The sequence below is a fragment of the Sminthopsis crassicaudata genome, chromosome 2, assembly GCF_048593235.1.
Source record: "Sminthopsis crassicaudata isolate SCR6 chromosome 2, ASM4859323v1, whole genome shotgun sequence".
In the NCBI taxonomy this organism is placed as follows: domain Eukaryota; kingdom Metazoa; phylum Chordata; class Mammalia; order Dasyuromorphia; family Dasyuridae; genus Sminthopsis; species Sminthopsis crassicaudata.
Window position 1 is genome coordinate 37,149,520 of NC_133618.1, and position 23,807 is coordinate 37,173,326.

General features: G+C 39.0%; 1 protein-coding gene across 1 annotated transcript; it reads left to right on the forward strand.

Moving 5' to 3' along the window:
* The first annotated feature begins 7,258 nt into the window (after window positions 1–7,258).
* Window positions 7,259–23,321, forward strand: LOC141554177 (uncharacterized). The gene is made up of 4 exons (XM_074285805.1): window positions 7,259–7,688; window positions 18,230–18,356; window positions 19,203–19,298; window positions 21,621–23,321. Exons 1-4 carry the CDS (start codon window positions 7,674–7,676, stop codon window positions 23,192–23,194), a joined length of 1,812 nt encoding a protein of 603 aa, XP_074141906.1. The 5' UTR covers window positions 7,259–7,673; the 3' UTR covers window positions 23,195–23,321.
* The last annotated feature ends 486 nt before the right edge of the window (window positions 23,322–23,807 follow it).

Sequence of the window (23,807 nt, forward strand, 5' to 3'; positions counted from 1 at the left end):
AAGAACAATAGGGCTTCTTCATAAGGAGAAAGGAGATTCGGAAGGGGACAGCCGCATCAGTGGTATGTTTCAGAACTCAGGCACAGAGCAGGGTCTCATTTCTAGCTCATCCTGCAGAGAAACCATCAGAAATATCCTAGATCAAAGGGGAACCTAAGTGTTCTGCTGCCCTGAGCCAACTGAATTTTCTGGTTGACTATAAAGGGCAGAGTCCAGCTACATCTACTAATGCTCAGATTTAAAGTCACGTCCCAGGAACTTACAGAGCTCAAAGTAAAGGATCGACAAACATATTTTGCCCTGAATCTGACCAGTTTGGGAGCACAAAATGATTGCAAGTCCCTAGTTTTTCCTTGAACTCTGAGAGTAACACAATACTCAGTACTCCAAGAAAATAGCAACAAAGTGCTAGAGTTCAGGCCATCAAGTATGAAGTCAGGAAAACACCCTCCCCCGGAAAACATCCCCACCATAAAGAGCTGTCATGGTAGTAAGAACACTCAAGACACAACTACAGAAGAAAACTCAATGGGAAAAGTAAAGCACAAGTTTTAAAAAAGAATTCAAAACAAAAATAAAGGAAATTAGGACAGTTAAGAATTAAAAAGGAAATAAAGTGTATGAAAAAAGAGATTGGAAATGGCATTAATAACTTGTTGCAAAGGGTGCAAAATCTTGCCCAAGAAACAGTCTTTGAAATTCTGACTGGACCAATATACTTATGAGTTAATATTTGTTGATATTTTCTTCATTTTCTCCAGCAAAAAATGAAATTTACCCCAGTTTGCCAGTTTCTCCTAAAAATAGTGTGAACTGATCCAACCATTCTGAATAGCAATTTGCAACTATGGCCAAAGGATATAAACCTGTGCATATTTTTTGATCCTGCAGTACCTCTATTGGGTCTATATCCCAAGGAGGTCATAAGCAAGGGAAAATAAATTATGCTTGCAAAAATGTTTTTTTAGCTCTTTATTTTTTAAATATATGCGTAGTTTTCAATATTCACCTTGCAAAACCTTGTGTTCCAAATTTTTTCTCCCTCCCTTTCTTCCACTCCTTCCTTGGATAGCAAGTAATCTAATATATGTGAAATGTGCAATTCTTCTATACATATTTCCACAATTATCATGCTGCACAAGAAAAATCAGATCAAAAAGAAAATAAAAAAGAAAACAAAAAAGCAAGCAAACAACCACTAAAAAGGTGAAAATACTATGTTGTGATTCACATTCAGTCCTCCAGTACTCTTTCTGGATGCAGATGGCTCTCTTCATCAGAAGTCTATTAGAATTGGCCTGAATCAATTACCCATGCATATGTATTGTCAAAAAAATGTTATAATTATAAAATAAAATAAAAATTAAAAAAAAAAAAAGAATTGGCCTGAATCGCTTCACTGTTGAAAAGAGTTTTTTCCATCAGAAATGATCTTTGCATAATTTTGTGTTTGCTGTGTACAAGATTTGGTTTTACTCCCTTCACTTAGCATCAGTTCATGTAAGTCTCTCTTGGCCTTTCTGAAATCATCCTGCTGATTGTTTCTTATAGAACAATAATATTATACAACAATAATTATACCATACACATATGGTATGATTCATATACCATAACTTATTCAGCTACTCTTCAATTGATGGGCATCCATTCAGTTTCCAGTTCCTAGCCATTACAAAAAGGGCAACTATAAATATTTTTGCACATATAGTTCTTTTCCTCTTTTATGATCTCTTTGGGATACAGGCCCAATAGAAACTCTGCTGGATCAAAGGGGATGCTCATTTTGATAGCCCTTTGGGCACAGTTCCATATTGTTTTCTGAGAATGGTTGGATCAGTTCACATCTCCATCAGCAATATATTAGTGTCCCAGTTTTCCCACATCCTCTCCAACATCTGTCATTGCCTTTTCCTGTTATTTTAGCCAATCTGAGAGGTGTGTAATGGTATCTCAGAGGTGTCTTAATTTGCATTCCTTTGATCAATAGATTTTCACCCTTTTCTGTTGGTATTGGTGTTAATTTTTTTTCTTTCTCATATTTTTCCCTTTTGATCTGATTTTTTCTTGTATAGCATGACAGATGTGGAGATATATTAAAAGAATTGCACTTGCTTAACCTCTGTTACATTGCTTGTTATCTAGAAGACAAGGGAAAAGGGGAAGGGAGGGAGAAAAATTTGAAACACCAAGTTTTGCAAAGGGGAATGTTGAAAACTACCTCTGCATGTATTTGGAAATATAAAAAGTTTTTATAAACATGTTTCTATATTGTTCATGTTGTAATCTGATTAGATCAGAAGAAAAAAACATAAGAAATAAAGGGGGAAAAAAGGTCTAAATGGTATGGTTCAATTCAAATTCAGTCTGTGTGGTTCTCTCTCTTGATGAGCATGGCATTTTTTATCCCAGGTCTATTGGAATTGTCTTGGATCACTGTGTTGCTTAGAAGAGCTGTCTGTCATAGTTTTTCTTGTTCTTGTCTAAATACTGAAGGTCCCTTGGCAGTTCAAACAACTGTCCCTTGGACAGTCCCACCCTTATCTACCATTTTCCAAATGAGGCCGTCATGGCTTTGAGTAAGTAGAGTGACTTAATTATACAAGGTCACCCAGTGTGGAAGGGGTAGAACCAAGACTCAGCTTTTCTGGTTCCAAACCAGGGCTCATGGAATCAGAGAATCAGAATCTCAGAGTATGAGTTGACAGGGAGTTAAGAGGCCACCAACTCCAAACTCTATCTGAGCAACAACTCTCACTTGTTCAGGAAACTCGGGCTTCATTCAGAACTGGTCAGTTCACTGGCATGTATTAAATATCCAGCACCTGCCAGGAGTGTGACAAGCAGTGGGGATACAAAGAGAAACAAAAACTTGTTCCCTGCCCTCAAGGAGCTTACTTGGGGCTGACAAGATGTAATCAAGTGTGTGCATTTAAGATCTGCTCAGAATGAGTGAAACATTTTTGTTTGTTTTGCAACAGAAAGATGGAGAATGTAGGAGTGAGAAGGCAGCAGTCCTGTTGCATCCCATCCTAGGCAGATCATAGCTAGAATAGGTTGTTCAGTTCTGTGACCATCTCTAAGGAAGTGTCTTGATAATGGAATGGTTCCTTGTAAATATCTTAATGGCTGCCATAAACAAGGAGGCTTCCATTTCTTCTGCTTGGCCTCTAGGCTCTTGTTGGGACAATGTCATTGGTTCACACAGGAGAGCAATGTTGACTCACTCCAATCCAGAGTTCTTTACCATTTTTCAAAATCACTGATTGTAGCTTTACAGTCCCATCTTCCAGATTTCTCATTAGTGCCTGGTGACTTGGGCTATTTGATGTCAGTTTGAGGTTTTCAGTATTTTGTAACTCATCTTGGATCCCTGATCATCACTTTTCATTCTATTTGTCCCCAGTGGGGGGCCTTTTTTCTTGGTAGAAATAAGAAAATAGAAGCTAAATGAGAATGAGTAGTTGTTCTCTTTAAAGCTGACAAATTTCTATTGATATTGCATAGGAATAAAGAATGGAATTCATTGAGAAAGAGATTGGACAAACCATCTCTGTTGAAGGAAACAGCAGCTCCTTTGAAAGGGTCATAAGGAATATTCCTGCTCCAGAAATATAATGTAAAAGACCACAGAAAAATAGGGAAAAAATTACCCTTAGAAAATCATGATTATCATGCAGGTTTTTTTGCCTGACAAACATCTATTGTTCCCTGATAACAATTCAATTTTATAGCATTGAACTATATATTTTATTCCACTTTTTCAAGATGACTGAGAAAAACATTCACAACCATTGACCTACATTCCTGCTTCCTAAGTTCTTCAAATATTTGTGAAAATTCTCTATGCATATTCTGACCATCTTCATGATTTAAGAAAATCAGAAAGGCACTCATGCAGATTTTCTTCTCAAGTTATTTTTTTTTTGCAATTAACACACATTTATTTCCAGTCCTCCTGCTTCCCTCTCTTTGTTCCTATTTTTAAATTTTTTTTTCTAGCCATCCTAGAAAGCAACTTGGAATTATATCCTCAAAATGACTAAACTGTGAGTTAGTGATGCCATTACCAGATCTATACCACAAAGAGATTAAAAGCAGAGCAAAAGCATCCATATGCATGCATTAATATTTGATGGATATGAGACCTGTTACATTTGTCATAGCCCTCCTTGGTCCATATATGAGAGGGGAATTTCTGAATTAGAAAACATGGCTATTTTGGCCACTTTATTTGCATAATTACAGATTGGTTTCCTGGATGCATTAATGTGTTTAGCTTTCTGTAATTTCCTGACTCCAACATTGACATTCCATCTTTTCAATTTTTTGGACGGCAGGTGAAACCTTAGAATTGACATTTCTCTTATTCTTAGTGATTTGGAGCATTTTTTGCAAATGATTGCAAATAGTGTGTAGTTCTTCTTTGGAGAATTTTTTTTTTCATATTCTCTGGTCACTTAGCTCTTTTGGGCTTCCTAACACTAAACAATTCATGCATCAAACTTTTCATCTATGTGTACATTCCTTGAAAGTATACTGTCAAGGAAAGTATTCCAAATTTCTCCACTTGTAAAGAATGGTTCCAACAGGGATGGTGTGGAGCTGGCTGCTGGAGAACCTCTGTTGTGGTTCCAGTTTCTTGTTGCTCAGCCATCTTTGTCATAAATATATGTATCAACTGGTCTTTCATTGGTCCTCTTCAAGTACAAAGAAGAAAGAACTCATCTTCCCATAAAAACTGCAACTGTACAAACAATTCAATATTCTAGGATCTTCCTGTGGAGCTTTTAAAATTGGGGATGTGCCAATAAACGCAATGGGCCTGTCCATTATCATTTGCTCTCACTCCAAGAGCAGCACACATGATTTTCTGATCATATATTTCATTGAGGATCTCTTTTATCAGATTTCTGCTGACCTTTCTTCATACTTAATAAGCTTCATTCTATTCTCCCTGACTTTGGGCCTCTGCACCTTTAATTCTCCTGATATTCCATAACTTAGAGCCACATAATATTATCAGAATTAATACTGCGATGAAAAATGATGCCCTTTTGTTTTAGGTAGAAACTGAGCATCACTATAAATTCTGCACAGGTTGCCAAATGCCAAACTGCTCACTTTTCTACCTTTCCAAGTCTGGTTCCATTTTTGTCATAGATATATGTATCAAGTGACCAGTTATGTGGGCTGCTCATTAACTGCATGTCAGTGTGTGGATTTATTTCATTTTTAATATATCCTTATTTGCTTCATTTTTTAAAAAATGAAGTCAACCTCTTTTCAGTGTTCATCTATCTCATGAAAGAGACTGCAATACTCGGCCTTCATATCAGCTTAGTGTTGCTTATGGGCAGAAACATCTGCTCAAGGCCTCCCTTTCCCCATAAGGAATCCCTCTTTCCCTTGGACTCTGCACAGGATGTCTTCAGTGATATTGGCAGACACTTTTCATGAGTACAAATCTCCATTTTTTGGGTCTCATTTAAAATCTTTGTTGAATCTTTGAAGGAATCTTGTATGATTTTGAATGGGGTCAAATCAAGCTGGTGGCAGCCATCCAGTGTGTTTCTCTCCAAAAACGTTTGGCAAATGGAGAAGATGCATCGGAACATATCCTGAGAGGCAAATTCAGAACTCAGTTTTTTATTCAGCCTAACTTGGACTGGGAGGTCCAGGAACACCGGGAACAGGTTAGACTAAGTATGTTGCATGTAGAGCACAGTAGGACAGAGACATGTTTCAGACATAAGCAGCACATGTTTAATTGGGGAAATAAAACATTGGGGATTGTTCAGAGGAGGAGGGAAATAGAGAGAACAAGGATGTATACTGAGACTTTGGGATGATCCTGAAGATACTAACAAAGACAGTCTAGGAAAGCCTGGCTTCCCATCCTAGGTATCTTCAAGTGGTTAATCAGGCCAGTCTGGACACATCATAGTTACCTTAACTGTGGTAATAAGTTACCTTGACAAGGGCTTTAGCATTTCCAGTGAAAGGGAGAGAATGAGCTTGTTTCAGAATTCACATCTGGTTTAATTCCTCTCTCTTCACTATGCTGACATCTCCCCTTCCATGCCTGCTAGAACCCAAGGGTACTTTTCCCCATGCTTTACATACAAAGAGGGAAAAAGAATTGGAGATAAAGAAAGAATACACATGGAAAGATGTTTAAGTAAAAACTCCAGAGACTGCCCGCTGTAGACAGTCTCATCAAGGGGACGGCTTGAGACTGGCTGATGGAAACAGACCCGGAGGGATTAGCGCTTTCTTTTTGGTTTGGGTATGTGGGTCTTAGAGAGAAGAAACAAACTTGGAAAATTTGAGGATTTTAGATGTGAAAGGGATTCCATTCGAAAAATCCAGAAACATTAAATGTGTACTGTGAGCTAGGCACAGAACAAAGCATTAGGGATTAAAACAAACAAACAAACAAAAAAACCACATTTTTTGCATTCAGGGAACTTACTTATGGGGGAATAATAATAATAAAGGGAAGGTGAAAAACGGGAAGAAAGGTGCCAGTCATCTTGAATACCTAAAAGAGTTGTAGATGGGAAGTAGCAAATTTCGTAGTAAAGTTCCAATCTCAGACCTCCACAAAGTAAAGGTGTGACAGGACTTTAGCGCTCCACCATCCACCCCTCCAGTCCGAAGGGCAATGAGGGAAATAACACAATATGACCCACACCGGACTCTCCGCCATTTCCTTCTCCGGCTCTTTTTACAGATGAGGAAACTGAGGCAAAGGGTAAAGTGACTTGCCCAGAGTCACACAGAAAGTATCTGAGATGGGAACTCGGGAAAATGAGTCTTCCCGCCTTCAGACCAAGTACTTTAAGGAGTAGGAATGCAGGGACGTGACTAGAATTCTGACATTATTTGGATTGTTGAGAAGAGTGATAGATCACGGATCACATTTGATATCAACAATATTTGTCGCCAGATATACAATCAGTGCCTAATTAGTGAGTGTGGATTACACCTGACTCCATCTCTTTGCGGGTCATTCCTCCTGAGCTTTAGAGGTTCTGAGGGTTATCGCACCGGGCAGTGACGGACAAGTCTCCCACCCATGGCCACACCGCCTCAGCTTCCGCAGGTGCCCCAGGAGAAGGTGGGCAGCGGCCGGGGCCGGAGATCCAGCTCTGCACTGGTCTACATCACGGCGCAGTGCGCTTGGCGGTAAAAGCGCTGTATACGTGCGCGCTAGGACTGGGGCTGTCCAGGGGAGGAGCAGCCTATGACGTCACTCTGACCGACCGAGTACTAGAGCCTCTACACGGACTTTCCAGAAGTCAGAAGCGCCAGAAATTTCTGCCGATGAATTGGGTATTTATTCAGCCTATATTTTGCAGCCACTTTCCTGTGTCTGGATCTCCCTCTCCAGCTCCCCACAGAAGAAGCGCCTTGAGGGCAGAGACCATCTTGGTTGGCGCCCCTCATCCCGTCCGCCTAGCGCCTGCAGCAGGGGCTTTAACCAGAGCCTCTTTTAGGTCTCGTGACTTGAAATAGCTGGTGCGCTTGCGCGCCACCCGCAGGACTACATTTCCCAGAAGCGAGGAGCGGAATCTCGGATTCTGATTTAAGGCCATGCTGTCTGTGAGCAGGCGCGGTCGGGGAGGTGTCTATTTTCGGCCCTTCCCTCCGCCTTAGAATACTGGGGAGACATGTTCGCCACGTGGGTGAGTGACAGTGCGCGGGAGGGCTGTCGGGTGGGGAGAGACGGGGCAGAGCTGGGAGAGGGAGAGTGGCGTCCCCAGGACTCCGGCTCCTTATTCTGCCCCCTTGGTGTTGTTTAAGGACCAAAATATTCTGGGTTTCCCAGATATCAGGTGATGGGAGGCCCCAAAAGTCAGGGTTGGGTCACGTGCAGAATGCATAATAACCTTTCAAATATAGATTTGATGAGGACAAGTCTGTATATTTATACACAAAATAAAGGTGTTCCATAGACGCCGGGAATGGTAAATGTGAATGGAGTGGGGGAGGGGAAGACAAGTTCCTCGTTGTTACCCACTAGAAAGGGAGCACTCCATAAAGGGGCGTGGCCTGGGCTGGGAGCCTAAATCCTGAAAGGGACTTAGTCCCCCAGCTGTAGGGGGGATGGGAAACATAGTGGAGTTAGGGTAGAAACCACTTGATGTAGGGGGAGGGGAAGGGAGTGGCCTGGAGGTCTGACAGCCAAGGAAGGCCGCAGCCTTGGGAGGGCCCTGAAGTAGATTTTGTAGGGAAAACAAAGTCAGGACCAGGACTGGGATTTCTGTTGGGGCATGGCCTAAGGCCTCTACACAGGATGGGTGTGAGCAGCGCCTCCCAGCGGTTGGGGCCGTGGAGCTGCGCTGATCTCCATCAGTGCTCTCTCCCTGCTTGCTGCAGAGACCAGTTCTTTACTTTCTCTTGGTACAAGACACCATCAGAACTCATCATTCCCTATTATTTTAATTCTACTAATTTTAATTTAATTTTTTAAATCTTTTGAAAAGATGGTTGGAGGTCCCTAAACAGAAGGGGGTCTGTGGGACAAAAGCTGAAATTTTGGGGGCCATCTCCCCAGACTTGTTAAGTGGAAGTGAAATGCAGTGGTGCAGGGGCTTGGAGTGTTAAGTGAAGCCAACTTTCGTGATATTACAAGGGCACAAAGTTATTTACAGGACATAGAGGAGCACAATCAGTCTGTGACTTACTGCATGCTTCCTCTCCTATCATTATGAAATCTTTTTTTTTTAATTTATTTTTTAATAGCTCTTTATTTTGTTTGTTTTTCCAAATACATGCAGAGATAATTTTCAGCATTTACCTTTGCAAAACCTTGTGCTCAGATTTCTCTCCCTCCCCCTTACCTTCCCCCTCCCATAAAGAGCAAGCAATCTGATGTAGGTTAAAAAGTTAGAAGAATCAAGTGCAGTTCTTCTAAATATTTTCCCATATTCATCAGCTGATATTTATTAAACCTTCTGTGCGTAGGCCTTGTACAAGAGCTAAACATGCTGAGGAAGACTCGAAAAATATAATCATAATGAAAATGCATTAAATGAAACCACATGGCATGAGACAGTTGCTTCCATACAAACTTTAGTACAGAATAATTATCCTATAACAGCATATGAGGAAATTGCTGCTGCTGCTATCAAAACATGGGGCACCTTCCTAGGAAGACAAGATAGAGGGGAAGCCTTCATGAAAATAGCTCAAGGTCCAAATGAACCCTTTGATGATTTTGTGGGACATCTGCAGACAGCTGTCATACGGACTATTGGTGAAAATGTAGCAACAGAAATTATAATAAGACAACTTGCTAAAGAAAATGCTAATGAAGTTTGTAGAAGAATTCTACTGGGACTGCACAAGGATGCTCCTTTAGAGAAGATCATAGGATCATAAGATGCTGTGCCACAGTGGACACAAATGCCTTTTATACCCAGGCTATGATGCAAACTTCCCAAGATCTGAACATGGGAAGATATGGTCCCTTTTGGCAAGGGACTTGCAGAGAGACTCATCAAAACTTTCAATGTGGTAAAGTAGGGCATCTGAAAGCTCAATGTTGGCATAAAAAAACAGGGTGGGAGAACAAGACCCAAAACCCTATATCCAAAATGCAACAGAGGTTTCCATTGGGCCTCAGAATGTAGATTGATTCAGGGAAATGGGATGGGGATCCCAGCCCAAGGGCCCAAGGCAAAAAAACAGATGGGGCATGATGGCAACCAATGCTACACTTAGACAGTCTTTAGAAGTCCAGTACTCAGACATAATCAATCAGCCAAGAAGCAACCTGATGGAAGGCCGGGATTACAATTAGGGAGAATAGAGTTGTATGCGGCTGGGACAACTGAGATACCCCCTCCAGAGGTAAAATCTATTTCTCTCCAGCCTATGGATCCCTTGCCTCCAGGCACAGTAGGCTTGACCATTTCATCTCCTGAGAGTACTTCCAAAACAGGATCCATCCATACACTGATGTGGGAAACTGGGGAATGTGTAGATAATATCCCAGTCACTAATACAGGTAGATAATGTGTGACTTATCAACCAGGAGAAGTAATACCATCAGGTTTACTGATACAGACCTCTAAAAGGCAATCTGGTGATAGTTGTCCAGATTCTGACTCCAAGCAACAAAATCCAGAAATATACTAGACAGCAGCAGTTACAGCTGACTGTCCTATGGTCTACTGGTAGACACAGGTACAGATCACACAGTCATTAGAGGTACCAGCTGGCCCAGTCACTGGCCAAAAACGAAGGCAGATACTTACATGTTTGGAGTAGGAGGATCAATAGCAGCTGAAGTTAGTGCTACCCTTTTGAGAAGGACTTTTGAAATAGGAGTTTTTACTTCTTTCATAGTTGAAAAAATTCCCATCAATCTGTGGGGAAGAGACATTTTACAACAATTAGGGTTAAAAATGAGTACTTCAGTTTTTTAGGCAGGGCTGCTGTTGAAGACCTGCCAATACTTTCACCCATTCCTGTCCAATGGAAAACTGATACACCAGTATGGATAGAATAATGGCCCTTAACAAGTGATAAAATTCAGGCCTTATTAGATATAGTACAAGAGCAACTTGATCAAGGATACTTACAGCCTTTTCTAAGTTCTTGGAATTCCCCTGTATTTGTTGTTTAAAAAAAAAAAAAATTCTAGAAAATGGAGGGTGTTGACTGATTTAAGAAAAGTAAATGAACAGAAGAAAACTATGGGAACTCTTCAGCCTCGTCATCTCCTACTCAATTGCCTAGAGAATAGCCTCTTTGGGTTATAGATATTAAGGATTGTTTCTATTCTATACCTCTGGATAAGGAGGATATGAAAAGATTTGCCTTTTCAGTGCCCAATGTTAATTTAGCTGAGCCTTATAAAAGATATGAATGGACAGTTTTGCTACAAGGAATGAAAAATAGCCCTACTATGTGTCAAATGTATGTTACTGCTACTCTTACTCCAGTAAGAAAAGCATTTCTAAAAGTTATGTTATTACGTTACATGGATGAGATATTGGGATGTGCACCTGAGGAGCAAATGTTAGAAGCATGTCTACAAAAGACCATAAAACACTAAGGAACTACAAAATGCATATAGCTTCAGAAAAAAAAATCAAAAATATGCTCCTTTTCAATATTTAAGATATCAAATATACCCTAAGGTGCTTACTGTATAAACACTTTCTTTAATAACAGAGAAGCTGAACACCTTAAATGACTTTCAGAAATTGATAGGAGATATCTAATGGATGCATCCAGTGTTAGGTTTAACCACCCATCAGTTACAACCATTATATGACATTTTAAGGGGAGACAGTGCTTTAAACTTACCATGCCAGCTTACAAAAAAAGTTCAAGAGGCTTTGAGAGAGATTGAATTGGCTTTATCCAATGCGCTTTAAAGAATGACTAAAAAATCCTTGGAAATATCGATTTTTGCTACAAAAGAGGCACCCACAGCAGTCCTTCATCAAGGAGACAGTGTACAACCAGAACAAAGCCTTTCTCCTTACCCAGTGCTTGTGGGTAAATTTTATTAAAGGCCATTAAGTGAGTAGTACAATTATCTGGGATAAGACCTTACAAGATACACATATTTTATACTAATGCACAAATCAATGTATGTTGGGAAACCATCCCAGAGTGGCAAATTTTATTAGCTCCAGCTCCAGATTTTACACACGAGTCTCCATTAAAGATAATTGGTGATGGATTCTTGAAGAAAAGGTTTCCACTATCTTTACAGATGCATCCAAACATAACATTTGTGCTGCATAATCCCTTAACTACAAAGAGAGTAATCAAAACTCCTTTTCAGTCCACTCAGCAGAATGAATTCTATGCAATCATGCTAGTTTTTACTTATTATCTAGAAGATATAAATATAATATCTGATTCATCCTATTCGGTAGGTGTGGTACAACGAATTGCCACAGCCCATATAAAATTTGTAGTTTCTAATATATATCAGCTCTTTAAGGAACTTCAAAAGCAAGTGAGAAAGCATCCAGGTAAGATTTATATCTTGCATATCCATTATTATAGTGGACTTCCAGGTCCTATTTTTTTGTGGAAATTCAAAGGCAGATAGCCTTCTAATCATGTTAGCCAATACGTCTTTATTTCAGGAAGCCCAAGAATCTCATTCTAAATATCATCAGGTTGTTTGAGCATTACATCTGGAATTTGGGATAACAAAAGAGGAAGCTAGGAACATAGTAAAAAGCTGTACAGTTTGCCTTCCTTTCCACGCTCCTATTTTCTCTCCAGGGAAGAACCCTCGTGGTTTGAGATCCAATGAAATTTGGCAAATGCATGTGACCCATTATAAATCTTTTGGTCATCTGTCTTTTATTCATGTTGTGGTAGACACCTTTTCAGGATTCACAATGCCAGCAGCCAAAGAGATTGCCCGAATAGTCACTGAATTCCTTATACAAGCTTTTCCAAGTATGGGTGTGCCACAAGCAATAAAAATAGATAATGGACCTGCATGTACTTCTAAACATTTTGCACACTTTTGTGCACAGTATCAGATTTTACACACCATGGGCACACCTTTTAATCCTCAAGGGCAGGCAAGAGTAGAGAGGAGAAATAGAGACATCAAGACACTCCTCCAAAAACAAAAGAAAGGGGGATCCACAGGGAAACCTAGGGAACTTCTAAATTTATCTCTTTATACAATTAACTTCTTGATTTTTGACAAAGATGCACTGGCTAAGGCAGATAGGTTTTATAACCCGGTGGAAGTGCAGTATCCAGTGTGAGCAGTTCCACTATTTTTAGATAATTGCCAGGTGATGTGGAGAGTTCCAGAAAATGGTGAATGAAGGGACCAGATAGATTAACTGCTTGGGGGAGAGGGTTTGCTTGTAGCTTTACAGATGGAGAAAGAATCAGATGGGTGCCAGTGAAGCTGTATTTGCCTAGTCCATTTGGAGAGAGATGGAGAAGTCCCAAGAAACATTGGGTGTTTCCATTGCTGACTGTGCCCACCACTGAAAGAGCATCTCATATCACTATATTGATTCATATTGTTTGTTACATCTCTACTTGCATGTACAATTCCTCATGTTGATCCATGTTGTTTTTTACAGCACTACTAGCCTATGTTATATTACTATGTCCTTGTGCAATGCCTCCCATGTTGGTAGATTTGTGTATACCTGTTTCAAGTAAGACCCTTCAGTTCAGAGGAACCCTGCTAACAATATCTGGTTTGGTGTTCTCACCTTCCTGAGAGGTCAGGGAAGGCATGACCACCTATGTTCTAAAACAAAAGAAAGTGGGAGATGTAGAGGGTAGAACTTTGGAAAAGTATACTTGAAAGAAGCTGTTAACTCAGTGGAATTGATGAGATAATGGTTCTCTAGTTCACATATATCTAGTGTGATATAATGATATAATCACTCTAGTTTGATATAATCATTCTAGATTTGCTTATTCTCAGTATACTCTAATGATGTAATTGTAATAGGGTATTTAAGGAGAACTGGGGAAAAAGTCAGACTCAGAGCCTGGTTGAGACAGGCAGACTGGCAGACTGCTGGAGGAGACTAGGTGAGACTGAGACTGAGTCAGACTATGACAGACACAGACTATGAAGGAGAGAATAAAGACTCTAGACTCTATTCCACCATTTTTGTGGTGTCTATTCTGCTTAGAACAATGTCTGTTTTAAGGACCTCCAGAAAGGTACCTGAACATTACACATAACATCCATATACCATAATTTATTCAGCCATTCTCCAATTGATAAGCATCCACTCAGTTTCCAGTTTCTTGCCACTCTAAAAAATGCTGCCACAAACGTTTTTGCACACATGGGTCCCTTTTTCTCTTTTAAGATCTCTTTGGGATATAAACCTAGTAGAAACACTGCTGGATCAAAGGGTATGCACAGTTTATTAACTTTTTGAGCATAGTTCCAAATTGCTCTCCAGCATGGTTGAATTCATTCACAGTTCCACCAACAATATATCAGTGTCCCAGTTTTCCCACATCCCCTCCAACATTCGTCATTATCTTTTCCTGTCATCTTAGCCAATCTGGCAGGTATGTAGTGGTTTTTCAGTCGTCAGTAGTGATTTGGAGCACCTTTATATATGACTAGAAATAGTTTCAATTTCTTCATCTGAAAATTGTTCCTATTCTTTGATCATTTATGAATTAGAGAATGGCTTGAATTCTTTTAAATTTGAATTAATTAATTATATATTTTAGAAATGAGGCTTTTATCAGAACCTTTGAATGTAAAAATGTCTTTCCAGTTTATTGCTTCCCTTTTAATCTTAGTTTTAGTTTAACAAAATCTTTTTAAATTAATATAATCAAAATTATCTATTTTGTGATCAATAACGATATCTAGTTCTTCTTTGGTCACAAATTCCTTCCATCTACACAGATCTGAGAGGTTATCCTATGCTCTTCTAATTTGTTTATATCTTTATTTCTAGATCATTAACCCATTTCAACCTTATCTTGGTATATGGTGTTAGGTGTTAGTTTCTGCCATACTATATGAAAGTCATCTCTCTATAAATAAGTTTCTGCCCATCTTTATGAGAGTCATCTCTCTATAGATTGAAGAAGTCTTCAATCTGGGTATTTATAGGAAACAAGTGGATTTTCACCACTTGTTTGACAAAAGGTTACATCTTTCCAATTTCACACCTAACTGAAAAATACAGGACACTAGATCCCACTGCACTTAGTGTTTGCTGATTAAAAAAGAACAGTTTTCATTCAGGGAAATGGTGACGCATAATCACCTCCTCAAGGAGTGTTTACATCAAAATCATTCAAGATTGGTTGATAGCTATAGCATTGCAAATAACCCTATTCAGTGATGCTCTTATCATAAATATGGTAAGGATATTTGCCCGAGGTCTTTATTGTGATGGAGGAGACCTAATATAGAATCCAAGGGATTAACTGGTAATGTTCTGGACATACTTCTTTTTGCATAGGAAATTGTGCCGCTTTCCTCCAGCCCAAAAGATCTCTTGAGAGAAGTCTGTAATTACCCAAAGGAGTTAGCAGTAAGTAGTGTCAGAAAGGGAGCAAGCTGGATTATCTTCAGGAAATTACAGAGCTCCTTGGATGATCCCAAGGCTTCCTGGGAAAGCAGCATTCTGTGTGTTTAATACCAGGCATTCTACCAGTGTTGTTATAGATCAGAATGATTGGGAGTGCAACAGTCTCCAAAGAATTACACATTAATTTCACACAGAGGACAATTTAGAGGCCTGGGGTAGATGTGAGAAGGTTCCATGTCAAACATTGCTGAACATAGAAGAACAGGATTTTAGGTGTCTTTGGTGATCATTTGATGGGAAAGGAAAACAGGCCAGTCATGCAGCAGTTGTCAGAGATAACAAGGGCACAGCCAAAATGTTCCTCTAGTATCCTGGAGAGACCAGGGAAGAGAAGAAGAAAGCTGTATTCCTTTGGAAGGACATGGGCCAGGAGGCACATGAGGTACACAGGTAGAGATGGACTCTGAATGCCAGCTTGTGAATACATGGCATTGGAAATCAACTGCAGCATTCTCCACTTGGCCTTTCTGTTAGCAAGTGTACACTTGAACCCAACAATCTGGACTATAGAGTGCTTTATAAGTATATTTACTTATAAAGACAAATATTTATATTGCCTGTAGTTATTTCAAGTAGAATTTCTCTTTCTCTCTCTTGCTGCTGGACTTTGTGGGTAATGTGTCCAAATGCCAATGATTTCTGTGGGTTCATTTTATGTCTTGAAATTTTGCTCAAGTGGTTAAGTATTTCAGGTGGTTTTTTTAGTTGATTTTCTAACATTCTTTAAATATGTCATCATATCTTGTCCAAAGAGTAAGAGGTTTTTTTCCTCATTGCTTTTGCTATTTACTCCAATTACTTTTTCTGCTCATTGCTATAGCTAAGATTTCTAGTACCAAAATGGTGGAAATGGTCATCCTTCCTTCATACCTGATCTTATTGGGAAGGCTTCTAACTTATATTCATTACAGTGAATGCTGTTTGAAAATGTTAGATGGATAATAGTTAATCAACGTAAGGAAATCTCTATTCCTATTCTCACAAGCGTTTTTAATAAGCATGAGTGCTTTATTTTTTAAAAGCTTTTTTTTTTTTGCACGAATTGAAATAATTATATGATTTCTTTTAGTTTTGTTATTGATGGGATCAAAAATTTAGCTGATCTTGAATCAGCCCTGCATTTGTGATATAAATCAAACCTAGTGTATTATCCTTATGAAACATTTCTATAATATCCTTCCCAATATTATATTTAAAATTTTTGCATCAGTATTCCCATTGGAGTGTATGATACTATTCTGTAATTTTCTGTCTTTATTTGCTTTCCTAGTTTAGGAATTAATATCATATTTGTGTCAAAAAAGGAATTTGATAGGACTTCTTTAATTATTTTCCCAAATAATTTTTATAGTATTGGAATTAATTGTTCTTCAAATTGGTAAAATTAACTTGTGAATGCATCTGACCCTGTGGGTTTTTCTGGCAAGTTCATTTATGGCATGCTCAGTTTTATTTTTCCACTAAAGTTTCATTTCATATTTTATTTCCTGCTCCATTCATCTGGGCAATTTATATTCTTATAGATATTCATCCATTTCCTTTGGGATTTTATATTCATTGGCATGTGATTGGGCAATATCTCTCCTAGTTATTGGTTAAATTTACTCTTGAGAGATGATACTTTCAGCCTATTCATTTTTGATAATGGTAAATTGGTTTTCCTTCTTTCATATTTTTGGTAGGTGATGTGGGAGTGATACATAGAGTTTATTGACTGTAGGGATCTGTACCATCACCTGCCACATACAGAGACCTTTATCTCAGGTCCAGGTATTTGCTGATTTTGGCCAGGGCACCATGAAAGTTGGGGTTTCTGGGGAATAAATATGAAACAACAAACAGAATCTAGAACCCCCAGCTTCCATGTCCTTATTAGACCCAGTTGCTCTCATCATTCCTCTCTGGACTCAAGGTGCTGATTTTCTGGCCTAAAGTCTCTGCCACAAGCAGAGGGAAGACAACATCAGCATAGCCCTTAACAGCTTCCATTCCATTCTGATTCCACCCCAGGACACAGCAAGGTCCGGTCTCGGGCCCCAGTCTGTGCTGTCCAGTTCCTGGCCCGTGTTGCTGTACGCAGCATAATCGTCTCAGTTCTCATGAGCTCAGCATGGGCACCATGTGTGTCAGCAGGCCTTCCCAAGGACAATCTGACCCACCACAAAACGACTTTATAGAGCTAGAATAAATGACAGAATTCTTCTGGAAGAACAATAGGTCAAGAATTTAAAGGAAATTAATGAAAAATAAAATGCAAAGGAAACTGGCCGAGCCGTGCCAGGATTGAAACTAGTATAAAGCAGTGATTAGCAAAACCAGTTGTGACTGGCTCAGAAATAGAGTCTTCCATCAGTGGAGTAGATTAGGTTATATAGATATGGGGAATAATAGAATTGGGAAAAGAAACCACATGTGTAAAAATTTTTGTAATGGCAAGGAGCTAGAAAATGACTTGCTGAATAAATTGTTGTATATTAATATAATGGAATATTATTCAGTATAATATATTGAACAGACTGATTTCAGAAAAGCCTAGAAAGACTTGTATGACATTATGTTAAGCAAGGTAAGTATTACCAAGAGAACATTGTACACAGCAACAAGACATGATCAATTGGGATGGACTTGGCTCTTTCATCAGGTAGGTGATTTAAGGCAGTTCCAGTGGACATGTGATGGAGGGAGCCATCTGCATCTAGAGAAAGGACTATGGAAACTGGATGTGAATTAATACGTAGTATTTTAATCTTTTTTTGCTTATTTCCTTTTTTTTCTCCCTCATTTTTCCCCCTGTTTCCTCTGGTTTTTCTTTCATAGCATGATAAAGGTGAAAATATGTTTAGAAAAATTATACATATTTAACCTATATTGGATTATTTGCTGTCCCTGGCAGGAGGAAGGTGCATAGGGAGGGAAAAAAAATTTGAACATAAGGTTTTGCAGGGGTAAATGTTGAAATTACATTTTGAAAAATAAAAGTATTATATTAAAAACTAAAAATGAAATAAAATTTTAAAAAGCAAACAATTTCATTTTTTGGTTATATTTTGGATTCCAAGTGTCTCCTTCCCTTCCTCCCCACCCTTCCTTAGTAGAGTTTCTTTTATTTGTCAAGATAAGGTACTTTGATGTTTCAGAAATGCCTTACATTCCAAGATGTTGCTGTGGAATTCACCCAGGAAGAATGGAGCTATTTGGATCCTGGCCAGAAGGACATGTACAGGGATGTGATGCTGGAGAACTATGAGAACTTTGTCTCTCTTGGTAAGCTAATTTTTTTTCAGTTATCCAATCAGCATTCATTCATCTCTGACTGAGTACTAGGAACTATGATAGTCACTAAGTGACTGATGGAGCCCTCATGGAGCTTCTGTACTATTCAGAGAGATACCCAGAATCTAGATGAACAAGTCATCTCTAAGCAGATGGCAATAGCATGTAGGGGGATAAGGAAAAGCCTCATTCCAGAGATGGCTGTTCCTTGGCTAAGCTGTGAAAGAAACTAGGGTTTCAAATGTTGAAGAGCAAAGCACAGGACATACCAGATTTGGGGGAGCATCCCATGGTAACGTGAAGAGATGGCAGGGAGAGCATCACATGTGAACCACTGCAAGGTCAGAGCAATTCATCTGTCCATGGCTGTGGGTGGCTGAGGAGCTTGGTTGAATTTGAATTTGCTGGGCAGGGAGGGTCACACAAATACCTTTACATAGAGATGCCCTCAGACCTTTGAGCAGTTTTTGAACAGTGGTTGCTCTTCCCAGAGCTTCTTTGTCCAGCTGGAAATCCACAGCTTCATTCTGCAGCCCTGCAGGCTCTCCTTCCACACTCTCTGCTCAGCCAGGCTTCAGGTTCTCCATAGCGCCCGAGGGCAGAAAGGGAAAGACTTCTCCCAGCAGACTTGGAATGAGTGAACTTAACCCCATTTGTCCTGTGGCTGCACCGAAGGCTGTGTCCCTTTCCTCACATTTGCTGAGTTAAATGTCCTTCAGGGGTCATTGATGCTTCTCCACTGACATTTTCAGACATGTCCTTTTTCTGTAGAGAGAGACCAGGACTGAGTTCTGAGGTGGCTTTCTCAGCACTTCCCACTTATTTCTCCTTGAGCAGGTTTTTCAGTAACTAAACCAACTGTAATTTCTCGGCTGGAGACACATGAAGCTCCCTGGCTATCAGGGGAAGAAGACTCCAGATGCATTTCTGAGGGTGAGTAATAACTAGGCGGGCAGGGGGTGCAGTCCTCCAAGAACCAACCCTGGACTGAAAGAGCCTCAGGGTTCTGAGTTCCAGTCTGATCTCAGACACTTCCCTGTAGTGAGACCCTGGACAGGTCCCTTAATCCTGTGGGTCTCATCTGTGACATGATGTGGAGAAGGAAATGGCAGCTCCTCTGAGATATGAATCTCTGCCCAGAAATCCCTCAGAGGGGCTTATAGAGGGTCAGATGCAGCTGCAAATCCCTGACCCAGAAATCTAGGCAGAGACCAGACTCACTGCCAGCAGAAGCTTGACTGGTTCATTAGAGTGAGTTGCCTTGGTAATGTTGGGCCTGGAGCTTTCTTTCAAGATCCATAGGTCTGAGTAGAGGAGCTATGGTTGTCCTTCCTGCACTCCTCCTGTAACCTCACCTTTCATGTCAAGAAATGGTTTTCTAGTAAATTTGCCCTTGTATTTCTCTGTAGTCTCAGAAAAAGCTGTAATTCTTTTTGATCACGCTTAGCTTTCTAGCCATGTGTTAGGTCCTATCCTTTATTTCTTTGACTGTTTTCTTAAATTATTAGATTTTTTTTTTGTTTGTTTTTGAAGGGTCTTTTCTGAGACATAAAGTTAAAAGAACTTTCAAGTATAATTAAGTCTGACCTCTATTTTAAAAAAATCAAACCAGGGCTGTATCTTGTTGCCAATTTTATCTTCCTTCCAATTTGTCTCATTCTTTTCAGTGACAGATTCTATAAAGATGCTATCTCTTCCTTTATCCACTTCCTACTTTCCTTTCTTACCTTTAATTTGTGCTATTTCTTTCCACTGCTTCATGGAAAATTGTCTTTAAGATAATTTAATAACAATTATATATATTTATGTGATAAAAATAATGACTTTAATAATAACTATAATTAATAATGTAGTAATAAGTTTACTATTGCTTAACCAACATTTGGGATGTATGATATTTCTGTTGTTCCTGTTAGGATTCTTACAAGGTGCTAAGTAAGTGGAATTGAAGAGACATTGGTTAAATCTAGTTTAGCATTGATTTAATCCTGCAACAAATAATGGTTTCCTAGTAATGTAATGATTGGTGTATACTCAATGTGGAACATATAAGGAAGAGGTCTCAGGGCCAGAAAGGACAAGTCCACTAGAATCTCTTGGAGCCTCAGCCAAGATTCATTGGAGCAGATTCAGAAGCCGGAGAAGGCAGTTTAAGCTCTCGGAACCAAGACTACAGAAGGCCTCTAAGAAAAATTAATCGAGCCCAAGTGAAGGAGATAAGACTTTGAAGGAGACACTAAAGGATTTGGACTTTAATCTCTTGTTGCCCTGGTGATTCCTGAACTGAAAGGAAGGCTGCCCCCAGGAGCCCCCCAAGAAACCTGCTCCCAGAAAACATTAACTTTAAAGAAGAACATTACATGTTCCCATATTCCTGGGGATATGCATAACATAACTTTTCCATTGTAAACTATCTAATTAGTATCGCAACTGAAATGCAGTTTGGCCTTCTATCTCAAAAAACTTAGGGATTTTCTTAGTGCAGGGAAATATAAGATATGAAATCATGCTTCAAGGATTTGAAGTGTTACCAGATGTAAAGAACACCAGCTTCCCAGTTAGCAGACCTAGGTTTAGAGCCTGCCTCTAACACTTACTACATATGACACTAGATTATTCACTTCACCTCTCAATGCTCCTTTTCTATTGAGGTCTTGAGTTCTGTCCAACACTTTGTGATCCTGTTGAATTTTTCTTGGTGGAGATCCTGGTATGGTCTACCATTTCTTTCTCCAGCTCATGTGACAGATGGGGAAACTGGGGCAGGGACCCTCAGTTAGAATGTGTTTGAGACCCCATTGAACTCAGGAAGATGAATCTATACACTGGTAGTAATACATCATTGCTCAAGGGTCTCAGCAGCTCTCAAACTATGACTTTGATAGAAGGAAGCAACTTTTTATATGGAGTTTCTTCTTCTGAGGAATTGGGTTATATCTATAAAATCACAGCTTCAGTCACAATCTCTTTAGTGTTATCAGAGATCAGCTTGTAATGTAATACTCTGTGGTTTTAGAATTATTGTTTTTCTCTCTGAAAATTTAGCCATTTTTGAAGTCTTGGGCAGTTCTGTTACTTTCTCTTCACCTGTTTTTGGGCTTCAGTTCCCTCTTGATCATGTTTCTTCTACCTTGTCTATATCAGTCATCTTTCTTCCTAATGGAGGTGACTAAATCTAGAATTGAGCATCAAGTAGTTTTCTTTTCCCCACAATATTGAGCACTGGATGCTGACACTGTTTTGTGTTCCTTTCAGATTCCCCTGTTGAAAAAAGAGAATTTGAAACCAAGGAGTCAACTCGAAAACATTGTATTACTACATCCAGAGAGGGACTCATAAAGGATGATTTCTACAAATCTAAATTGGGAGAAGCTTGGAATTATGACACTGAATTAGAAAGGCAGATAAACAACCTGGAAGGACAGTCTAGGAAGATATTAATTAAGGATAGCAAAACATCATGTAGCAGAATTTCCGTGGTAAAGAATTTTTGTAAATTTAATAAATACAAGAAGCTTTTCCGTTACTACTCAAAACTGAATCATTACCATAGAGTGTGTTCTCAAGGAGAACTTCATAGAATTAATGAATGTGGCAAAACCTTCCACATCAATTCAGGCTTTAGTGTACAGAGAGGAATTCATGCTGGAGTGAAAGCTCATAAATCTGGTGAATATGGTAATGCATCGGGCTGCAAACCATACCTTAGTGTTCGACAGAAAAATCTTCAAGAAGAAAAGCCTGTTAAACAATATAATAATGGTAGAAAAACTTTTAAGCAGACGGGATATCTTTCTCCACATAATAGACTTCTTTCTGAAGAGAAACCCTATAAATGTAATGAATGTGGAAAAGCTTATAAGGACAAAGAGTCCTTTAATAACCATGTGCGAATTCATACTGGAGAGAAACCTTTTAAATGTAATGAATGTGGAGAAACCTTCAGGTTGAAAAGAAGCCTTATTGTACATGGAATAACTCATAGTGGAGAGAATCCCTATAAATGTAATGAATGTGGAAAAGCCTTTACTCGGATTAATAGCCTTAAGAGGCACGAGAAAATTCATACTGGAGAAAAACCATTTATATGTAAAGAATGTGGAAAAGCTTTCACATTAAAGGGAATGCTTGACATACATGAGGTAATTCATTCTGAACAAATGCCTTATAAATGTAATGAATGCGGGAAAGCCTTCAAACTCAAGGGAACCTTGAATATGCATAAGAGAATTCATACTGGAGAGAAACCCTATATATGTGATGAATGCGGAAAAGCCTTCACTCAGAAGTATCGCCTTAATATGCATAAAAATATTCATACTGGAGAGAAACCCTATAAATGTAATGAATGTGCAAAAACTTTCACTCAGAAGTATCACCTAAATAGGCATAAGAAAGTTCATACTGGAGAGAAACCATATATATGTAAAGAATGTGGGAAAGCCTTCATGATTAAGGGAAGCCTTGATATACATGAGATAATTCATACTGGGCAGAAACCCTATAAATGTAATGAATGTGGGAAAGTCTTCCGCCAGAAGGGAGCCCTTAATTCACATAAGAGAATTCATACAGGAGAGAAACCCTTTAAATGTAATGAATGTGGAAAAGCTTACCGCCAGAAGGGAGCCCTTAATTCACATAAGAGAATTCATACTGGAGAAAAACCCTTTAAATGTAATGAATGTGGAAAAGCCTTCAGGGACAAGGCAGGCCTTAATTCACATATGAAAATTCATACTGGAGAGAAACCATTTAAATGTAATGAATGTGGAAAAGCCTTCAGGGAGAAAGGAAGTCTTAATTCCCATAGGAAAAGTCATAATTGATATAAAACTATGTAATGAATGTGGAAAGGCCTTCAAAGTTAAGGAACATCTTAATAGAAATAAGAAAATTCATACTGATGAGAAACTCTATATATGTAATGAATGTGGAAAAGCTTTCAAATGTAAGGAACACCTTAATTTACATAAGAGATTTCATATTGAAGAGAAACCTTAAAAATTCAAGGAATATGGAAAACTGTTTAAGTGTATAGAAACAAACAAATTCCTTGAGGGAAATCCTTTGAATGTACTGATGTTGAAGCAGATTATGGCTGAAATCCAAACTTTGCAAAATAAAAAATGAGAAATTGAGAAAACTTTCTTGTATAGTTTAAACCTTAACAGATCTCAAATAATGCATCCTGGTGAGAAATGTAAGCATAAAGAATGTGAGAAAGCTTTCAAATAGCAGGCACACTTTATTTTACATGAAAATATCTTCACTTTCTCAAGTTGATATAATACCTTAGGCAGTCATACTGATTGAGCAATTAGATTTGGGAGAACAATCTTATATAACCAGTGGACATGGAGGAGTTGGGGGATGTAAGGGGCCTTTAAATGGGTGCCACAGCAAATCAGGAGATTGAGTGGTCCGGAAGTAATTTCTGTG